Source organism: Penaeus chinensis, chromosome 33 (assembly GCF_019202785.1).
Source record: "Penaeus chinensis breed Huanghai No. 1 chromosome 33, ASM1920278v2, whole genome shotgun sequence".
NCBI lineage: Eukaryota > Metazoa > Arthropoda > Malacostraca > Decapoda > Penaeidae > Penaeus > Penaeus chinensis.
This window is the reverse complement of record NC_061851.1, coordinates 16,889,804-16,899,803: the sequence shown is the minus strand read 5'-3', so window position 1 is coordinate 16,899,803 and position 10,000 is coordinate 16,889,804. Positions and strand designations below refer to the sequence as shown.

At 47.2% G+C, this 10,000-nt stretch overlaps 1 protein-coding gene across 1 annotated transcript in view; it reads left to right on the top strand.

The window, feature by feature from the left end:
- Positions 1–4,100: 4,100 nt before the first annotated feature.
- The window catches only part of LOC125043299 (histone acetyltransferase KAT7-like), a 12,419-nt gene continuing 6,519 nt past the window's right edge, over positions 4,101–10,000 (top strand). Inside the window, exon 1 of the mRNA XM_047639342.1 lies at positions 4,101–4,230. Coding sequence (XP_047495298.1) covers positions 4,176–4,230 — 55 coding nt within the window. The 5' untranslated portion in view covers positions 4,101–4,175. The remainder of the gene's footprint in view (positions 4,231–10,000) is intronic.

The window sequence follows — 10,000 nt, the reverse complement described above, 5'->3', positions numbered from 1 at the left end:
TATATCTTATCGGTATCCATGTTTATTTATTTATTTGTTTATATATATTTTTATCGGTATCCATGTCTATTTAATTTATTTATATATATATATATATATATATATATATATATATATATTTATCTATCTATCCATCTAACTACCCATCTGTCTATCTGTCTATCTATTTATCTATCTATCTATATTTTTATCTACCTATCTACCTATCTACCTACCTACCTACCTACCTACCTCTCTATCTATCTATCTTTATACAAATACACTTATTTATCTAGCTAGCTAGCTACCTGTCTGTCTATTTGCCTATCTATCATATTTTCTTGTTATCACCGTAATTATGGTTATTGATTATTGTATTGCTGTTATTACCAACTATCTTCATTGCTGTTTATCTGCAAACTGAAAGCAAAACGAAGTAGACAGATGTAAATATTGGAGGTAATTTTCTTACGTGGAGGGGCGAGTTCATTAGCCAAGAGTAACCAAACCTCATCAAGTGATAAGGTCATTAGCGAGTGCATTATGCCATTACGGCGTCAAGTGGGTCATTTGTCAAGGGTTAACGGCTATCGATCACGTGGCGCCGGGATTAACGACCGGTCGGTTTTATTTTAGAACTTTGGAGCTTTTGAAACAGGGAGGAGCTGGCGATTTGGAAATGCACTTTGCTGGAGGTTGTGGGGGGGAGGGAGGGAGGGAGGAAGGAAGGGAGGGAAGGAGGGAGGGAGGGGGGGAAGGGGGAAGGGAGAAGGGTTTGTGTGGGAGGATGGGGTGTCCTGTGTCCTTACAGAGTGATATTACATAACGTCCGCAACAGAGGATGGTACAAGGAGAGAGAGATAGATTGCGTATGTCCGATATATTTTCTCAAAGCTGATATAGCGATTTCTCTAGACTAGACTAAGACTCACCTGCTATTGGCTACGGAGGAACGGCGTGCAAACAGAGCAGTGTACTAAAGGGATGTAGTGTACTGTTGTGCTCATCCGTCTCAGGTGATCGCAACCGTCGATACGAAGATCGATAACCCCGAATGGCTATTGGCGATTAGAACCGGAGAAATCTAGTTTTGAATGGAGTTTGAATTCGGTTGGGAAGTGCGGGAGATGTATATCGAGAGACAGGCAGGTAGGCAGAACAGGTGGTAAGGAAAGTAAGGAAAGTGACAGTCAGTCAGTCAGTCAGTCAGTCAGTCAGTCAGTCAGTCAGTCAGTCAGTCAGTCAGTCAGTCAGTCAGTCAGTCAGTCAGTCAGTCAGTCAGTCAGTCAGTCACACAGAAACATGCAGAGTGAAAAAAGGACGAGAGAGGATCAGACAAAAAAAGAACAAGAAAAGAATGGAGGAGAGAGAGGGAGAGGGGTAGGGAGGGGGAGAGGAAAAGACACCAAAACCCAAAACAGAGAATAGGCATCAAAACCGAGGAGAGCGGGGAAGTGGCGGAGAAGAAGAAGAAATAGGAGACGACGAAGACATCACGTGGGATTCCAGGAGAGAGCCCCGCGTATGGGTTATTGACGTCGGGGAAGAGGGACGGCGGGGAGGCGGGGAGGCGGGGAGGCGGGGAGGCGCTCCGGGCAACACCGTCGCTGTGTATGGGGCGCCCGAAGGTTGGAAGGGGGGGCAGTAAGGGTGGAGAAGAGGGGAGGAAGGAAAGAGGAGGGAAAAAGAAAAGGAGGAGGAAGGAAGAGGGAGTGGTAAGGGTGGAGAGAGGGAAGAAGGAAAGGGAGGACGCGGGAGTGAGGAATGAGGGAAGGAGGAGGAGGGAAAAGTGAGCGGTAAGGATAGAGAGAGACAAGGAGGGAAGAAGGGAGAGAAGGAGGATAAAGGGATAAGGAAGAAGGAGTGGTAAAGCTTTAGAGAAGGAAGAAGGGGAAAGAAGGCGAAGGGACGAAGGAGAGAAAGAGGAGGAAGGAAAAGGGAGCGGTAAGGGGGAGAAAAAGGAAGAGGTTAGAAAGGAGAGAAGGGAGAGTGGGAGTGGCAAGAAGAGAGGGGAAAGAGGGAAGAGGGGGCGGCAAGTGGGGAAGAGGGAGAAGAGGGGAGAGAGGGAAGAGATAAGGAGCAAGGAGGGAAGAGGGTGAGAGGAGGAGACGGAGGAGAGGTAATTAAACACATGTAAGGGAAATGAAGTTACGAGTCGAACGTGGATACGCGAAAAATAGAGGGGGAAGAGAATGTCGTTATTTAACATTACTTTGGTGGTTATAATGAGCGATGGGGGTGACGATGATGATGGTGACGATGGGGAGGAGGATGGTGGTGATGACAATGGTGATGGTGATGAGGATGGTGGTTATGACGATGGTGGTGATAATGGTAATGACGATGGTGATGATAGTGATGATGATGGTGATGACGATGGTGGTAATGATGATGATGGTGGTGATAGTGATGATGGTGATGACCATGGTGGTGATGATGGTAATGACAATGATGAAGATAATGTTAATGAAATTAATGATAATGATAATATTAATTAATCATAACAATAATAATACAAGTGATTATAATAGTAATGTTAATCATTATAATATATAATTATAATAACCATGCTGCTACTATTACTACTACTACTACTAATTATTTTTATTATTATTATTATTATTATTATTATTATTATTATTATTATTATTATAATGATAATAATAATAATTATTATTATTATTATTATTATTATTATTATTATTATTATTATCATTATTATTATTATTATCATTATTATTATTATTATTATTATTATTATTATTATTATTATTATAACAATATTAATGATAATGATCGTATCAAAAGAGGAGGAAGGAAACAAATCAATAAATATAAGTAGAGAATAATACACAGGGCTTGGCTCAAAGGGATCGGTTCACGCAGGGGTCAGGGGTGTGCGGGCGTGCGGGCGTGCCGAGAAACCCGGAGCCAGGTGTCCGCGTGGGCTGGCCATGGGCGTGCCAGCTGCGTTGCGGGCGTGCGAGGCGGGCGGGGAGCAGATGGCAGCTCGTTTACTTGCTTGTTGAGGGTTGCTGTTTGGCCCGGGGGGGGGGGGGGGGGGGAGGGGGGGGAAAGGGGGGAGGGAATGGGTGGAATTAGGGGGGAGGAGGAGGGGGGGATGGGGAGGAGTGGGTAGTGGGTGGAAAAGGGGTGGGGGGTGGGGGGAAGGGGAAATTGGGGTGGGGAGGGGTGGGGAGGGATGGAATGGCGGAGCGGATGGGGTTGGGAAGGGAAAAGGGAGGGGGATGCAGTATGGGGAGGAGGAGAGGTGGGAGGGGGAGAGGGTAGGGGTGGAAAGGGAAGAGAGGAGAGGGAAGGGGAGGGGGAGGGGTGAAGTGGGGGCGAGGAGAGGGGTGTGAAACGATAAGGGGATGAGGGGAAATAGGGAGGGTGTAAGGGCAGGGGGCAAGGGGTAGGGCCAGGGGCAGGGGGTGGGGGGCAGGGGGTGGGGGGCAGGGGGTAGGGGAACTCATGGTTGAAGCGTTGCGGATTACCGGGTAAATGTTATAGACGATGCCAGCGCGGCGCAACTGGGGCAGCGTGCGGGGAACAGGGGGGGGGGGGGGGGGATGAAGACAGTGCTGTGGGAGTTGATATTGGTCTCTATTGCTACGCTGAAAAAGAAAGGATTACCTTCTGAATGGTTTTGTCAATATTGAATATGCTAATATAAGGCATAAATTATTATTCTGTATGGGTTTGTCACTACTGAATATTCTAATATGAAATAGAAATAATTATTATGTATGGTTTTGTCGCTATTAGCTATCTGTCTATCAGTCATGCAGTCAACTTATCTATCGATTTATTGATCTGTCTGTATCTCTGTGCCTGTCTATCGATTCATCTATCTATCTGTATCTATCGATCACTCCATCTGTCTGGTTTTACTTACCTGAAAATATATATCGTATTATATTTTTCTGTCTGTGTATATTTATCTGTCTATCCATCCAACTATCTGTTTATCTATCTATCTATCCATCTATCTACATACATCTACATGCACGTGTAAATAAATACACACGCACACACATACATACACGTGCAATTACATTAACCCTAACCCTAGCACAAGTATATCATTGAAATGCCAGACTCTCAAGTGAGATGCATCTCCCCCCTAACCACGTGCCTTTGTTTATCTTTTTCAGGAGAAGAACAGCCTTCTGAATTACAACGTGTCTTGCATCATGACGCTACCGCCGTACCAACGCCAGGGCTACGGCAGACTCCTCATTGACTTCAGTGAGTAGCCTCGCCTCGGGAAGAAGGGCCGGGAGTTGAGATGAGGAGAGGTGTTGAGAGCGATGGTGGGAGTGGGGGTGAGAATGAGGGTGGGAATGAGGGTGGGAATGGTGGGGAGAACGGTGGAGGGAATGATGGTAAGAATGGTGGTAGGAATTATGGTGGAAATGATGGTGATGATCATGGGAATTATGATGAAAACGATGGTGATAATGGTAGGAATTATGGTGAAAATGATGGTGAGAATGAGGAGAGGGTGATTTAGGTATTTAGCATAAATATGGTAGTAAGAAGAGTGATAAAGATGATGATGATGATGAAGTGATGAGGGTGATGATGATGATGACTATGAGTGTGATAATAATGATAATAAAAGTAATGACGGTGAGTGATATATTGATGAAGGTAATTCTAATAATGAATCATAATAGTAAAAAAACATATAGCAGGTTTAATGGTTAAGGTATACACAATGATAATGAAGAATTATGAAGAGAATGATGATGATAAGGCCAGGGATGATGGGATTAAGAGCGTTAATAATTTGGATTTTTTTCTTGTTTTATTGTTGTGATGGTGGGGATTTTGATGAAATGGTGATGATTGTAATGATGAGGATAGTGATGGAGACGAACAGGAAGAGAAGGATAATATCTGTGATGATAATGATGATGTGGATAAATATAAATGCTACGATAGCGACCAGGCAGTCCAGCAAAATCTCCCCCTTCACTCCCCCCATCTCCCTAACTCTCCCCCATCCCCCTAACTCTCCCCACCCCCCACCCTTGCATGAATTTCCCTTTGCGTCTCGGCCACGCTCGCGTGAAATAGGCTGAACGGGCTTGCGGGCGTGTGGGCGTGTGGGCGTGTGGGCGTGGCGGCGACGGCTTGAGCAGGAGGTCGTCTCCTTCCGGAACGGGCGGAGTAGGGAGGGGGAGGGGGTGGGGGTGGGGGGAAGAGAGGAAAGGGGAGGGGGTCGGGGTGGGGGGAAGAGAGGAAAGGGGAGGGGGTTGGGGGAGTTTGATTCGATTCTCTGTCTCTGTCTGTCTCTCTGTCTCTCAGTCTCTCTCTGTCTCTCTCTGTCTCTCTCTGTCTCTCTCTGTCTCTCTCTGTCTCTCTCTCTCTCTCTCTCTCTCTCTCTCTCTCTCTCTCTCTCTCTCTCTCTCTCTCTCTCTCTCTCTCTCTCTCTCTCTCTCTCTCTCTCCTCTTTCTCTCTCTCCCTCTTTCTCTCTCTCCCTCTTTCTCTCTCTCCCTCTTTCTCTCTCTCCCTCTGTATCTCTCTCTCTCTCTCTCTCTCTCTCTCTCTCTCTCTCTCTCTCTCCTCTCTCTCCTCTGTGCCTTACTCTCACTCCCTCTCTTCCTCCCTCCTTCCTCCCTCTGTTCCTCACTTCTTTCTCCCTCTCTTTCTCCCTCCTTCCTCACTCTGTTTATCAATCTTTTCTACCTCTCTTCCTCACTCCTTTATCCCTCTTTTCCTCAATTCTTCCTCCCTGTCTTCCATCCTCCTTCCTTCCTCCTCTTTTATCCCTCTCTCCCTTATCCACTTTTCATTCCCAACCAGCACCGCCTCCTCCCCTCCCCTCCCCTCACCCCCTCACCCCAGATCCACTTCCCTGAAAGCCATTGGCCCTTACCGGTTACAGGTTTATAGAAGACCGTCGTAACCTCTGCTCCGCCATAGGCCTACCGCTGTTTCCCCCTTGCTCCCCTCCCTGCCTCCCCATCCCCTTGCCCCCTGCTCTCTGCCCCCTGCCCCCTGCCCCCTGCCCTCAGTATGGGCTCCGAAGTTGCCCTCGTAAAATTCAACTTGTGCCCTTCAAAAGCCCCCTTGGTCTCTGTGTGGGGAGGGGAGTGGGGGTTGGGGGATGGATGGGTAGGGGTAAGGGTGGGTGGGTGAAGGGGGATAGGGTGGGGTCAAAAAGGGGGGAGAGGGAAGGGGAAGGGGCGAAGGGGTTGGTTCTATTCGTCGTCGGATCTCTGTCTCTGTTTCTCTCTCACTCTCTGTATTTCTGTCTCTCTGCCTCTCTCTCTCTCCCTCCTTCCCTCCCTCCCTCCCCTCCCCTCCGCTCCCCTCCCCTCCCCTCCCCTCCCCTCCCCTCCCCTCCCCTCCCTCCCTCCCTCCCTCCCTCCCTCCCTCACTCACTCACTCCCCTCCCCTCCCCTCCCTTCCCATCCCCTCCCCTCCCCTTCTCCCGCACCTCTCTCTCCCACGCCGGTCGGTCGCGCGAAGGAAGGACCCGCTCAGCGCTTAATAATGATAAAGCCAGCAACGGGCGCTATTTCCACGCGCGTATTGGGAGTCGGCGATGGCGTTAGCGTGACGGCGCGTGTTTTCACCTCACGCGCGTTCGTGCCGTGAGACGAAGGCTTCGCGATAGTGGGTGTTTCGAAAGGGAGGGTCAGTTGGGAGGGGGGGGGGAAGGGGAGGGAGGGAGAGGGAGGAAGGGAGGAATTGATGGAATAAGGGAGGAAAGGAGTAAATGATGGAATAGGGGAGGGAGGGAGGAAGAGTGAAAGTAAGTGAGGGATTGAGTGAGTGAGTGAGTGAGTGAGTAAATAAGTGAGTGAGTGAGGGAAGGAAGGAGGGAGGGAAGGTTGGAGGGAAGGTGGGTCGCGGTGCGGCATGAATCGCCCGGCGCTCCTCTCTATAAAAGTTGCTGAGAAGGGAAGGTTATTCATGTTTTCTTGTGCTTCCTCCTCCTCCTCCTCCTCCTCTTCCTCCTCTTATTTTTTCATCTTTCAGAAAAATATCAATTTCTGCTCGTACATAATCATTTATCCGTCCATCCCTTTCCCATGTATTTATATATTCATATTTACAATAATATATTCTATATAGAGTTGTTATTTTTAAACTTACTACAACTACAGCAGTAAGAGATACTTAGGTTTTCCATTCTGCTGTATTTTTTTTTCTATTATTACCGTGATTACTTTTTACCCTAATCTCAATTTTGTTGCACTGAAAGTATTTACAAGTCTTTATGGAGTCAGACATCGCCCTTTGAATCTTTTTCCCTTTCGCGTTACCTTCGTGTTACCCGTTACCCTCGCGCGTTACTTTCACCGGTATACTCCGCGTGAGGGCTTTTTGCGTGGGTTATTTTCACCGCGACGAAATCAGGTGTTGGGTTTCAGCGAACCGTGATCACTGTGACAGATGTTCGTCGGAGAAAAAAACAAAAAAACCTTGAGATTTATTTCCGACGAAGATATATTCGAAACTGATTAAATACATATTTCGTATTATGAAGGTATTCGTTCTCATTTTGACCTTTTCTGCTTACGTGGGTCTCGGTGTCATGGCGATTGGAGGCACGCGGTAATTTAGTTGTTTTGCAGTCCTTTCGTATTGTTTCATATTCATTTATCTTAATTTAGCTGTAATTTCTTTTCATTAATCTTAATTTAAGTCTTATTTTCACTCTAAATTCCAACCTTTGCCATCATCGACCCGAGCAATATTTACGAAAGGGCGCCCACGCTTCACCTCAAGCACGGGCGCCTTTCAATTGCTCTGGCGTGGGCGTTATTGGGCGTCGATATATACATGTATATTTATTATCAAGCACAACGGACACTACGTACGCTGCGGATGCCCTTGCGATTCAGACGGGCGCCGTTCGTGTGCGTCGGTTGCTCGATAAGCGGACGGACCCCCCTACCCCTCCCACCCCACTCCCTGTGCTCCTGCCAGTCATTAGACTTTAAAAATGGTAAACCAATACTGTGGAGGTGTGTATGAGGCGTATGCGTAATGGCCGCCCTCTTTGGCCGGGCATGTGGGGCAGAATTTTTTTCTAGGTGCAATTCTTTTATTTTTTATTCCTTTTTTTATATTCCTTCTTTTCTTTTTTTTCTTTTCTTTTTCTTTTTCTTTTTCTTTCTTTTCTTCTCTTCCTCCCTCTCCTTCCCCCTTTCCTCTTTCCCCTTCCCAACTCTCCCCTCTCCACCTCTACCTCCCCCCAACCTTCTCCCCCACTTAGTCTCCCTCTCTCCCTTATGTGTGGAAATAAAGTCGTGCCAAAAACAGAAAGAAACAAAAAAGTATGATTATCGTGATTCAATAAGTAACGTGTCACGAGAGCGAGCCATTCCGTCGGCGACCCCCCCCCCCCCCTTGAAGTCGGTTATTCGTCCGCTCAGTCGTTACGACAGTTTTCAGACAATACTTGGATAATGGCGATTTTTTCCCATTAATTATGTAACTGACAGAGCCGACTTGGGCGCAGGGTTCGGTGATAGGCCTACAGAGGAAGGTGATTTTTTTTTTTTTTTTTTTTTTTTTTTTTTTATTATTGTATGGAGGAAGGACACCCATAAGTCCTTCGTAAATGTTGAAGGATGTTGAGACACGCGACATTCAGTTTTCAGAAGGATTTGCGTTATTTTGAGGTTGAGGACTTTCACTCTGCGTCGCCCATTTTCTTTCGTTCGTTGGGCGCGAAGGAAAATTAGGATCTGGCCGTATGTAAATAGATATTTGCTGTTGGAACCCGGTAGACAGAAAACGGATGTGTGTTTTTTTCCCTTCTCTTTCGTCCGAGAGGAGAGTCGCAAGCGTCCAGACCGAAGCTTCATTATTATCATTATTTTATTTATTTATTTATTTATTTATTTATTTATTTATTTAAATTGCCAAGTTGAAAATGCCTTTTTGTGCGTATGCTGTTTCTTTCTCGGACAGCAATTTTACACGTTCAGGGATACTTGCGTTTTACGTTTTTCACGTACAATTACGCTAAAAAAAATGAACGTTTGTACGGGTTACGAGGAAACGAGGCGATGAAGAAAAACGAAAACAGACAAACAAACAAATCAACAAATGGGTAATACTTGGAGAAACTTCTGAAATATTTTTTTTCTCAGCCGCTGTCGAGTAGTAATAAACTTCAGTCTTCTTGCTTAAATAAACGTGAGTTTAATCAAGATTTTCGTTTTTAATATAATGAGATCAGCCCTGCGAGTGTGATGGTGCGCCATGAGGAACATCTGAATCAACAGCTGATTTTATGGATTGAGGGGAGGAGCGCGTTTCAAAAATAAGGGGGTAGGGGAAGAGGGGTGGTGGAGGGAGGAGGGGTGGTGGAGGGAGGAAGGGTGGTGGAGGGAGGAAGGGTGGTGGAGGGAGGAGGGGTGGTGGAGGGAGGAAGGGTGGTGGAGGGAGGAGGGGAGGGAATGGGGGAGGGGAGAGAAGTGGAGGAGGTGGGTATGGGGCGGGGGTAAGGGGGTGGGGGGAGGGAAGTGTGTGGAAGGGTGTAAGGGGACGGGGAGGAGGGGGAGGGAGGAAAGGGGAGGGGGTTAAGGGAGCTCCGAGAGGGATGACGGGCTCGTGGAGGTTGCACGGGTGTGGGGGGAAGAGGGAGGGGGTGGAGAGGAGGAAGGGGAGGGGTCTTCGGCTTAAGGAGAAGGAAGGAGGGGGTCCTCCGAGTGAGGAGGTGGGGGGAGGGTAGTCCTCAGTAGGAGGGGAAGGGGGAGGGAAAGGAGTACTAGGTATAAAGAGGAGGGGGCGGAGTATCAGGCAGGAGAAGGAAAAGGAGAAAAGAGAATAAGAAATCGAAAGTGAAGAAGAAGAAGAAGGAGAAGGAGAAAGATGGGGAAAAATAGAAGGAGAAAAGAAGAAGAAGGAAAGGGAAAACGAGAAGTAGAAGGAAAAGGGAAAGGAGGACGAGAAAGGATGCCCGAGCGTGAGGCAGGAAGGAATCACAAGGGAAGAAGAGAGGGAGGGTTCATGAGGCTTCATGGGCTTCTTCGTAGGTTTTCTCAA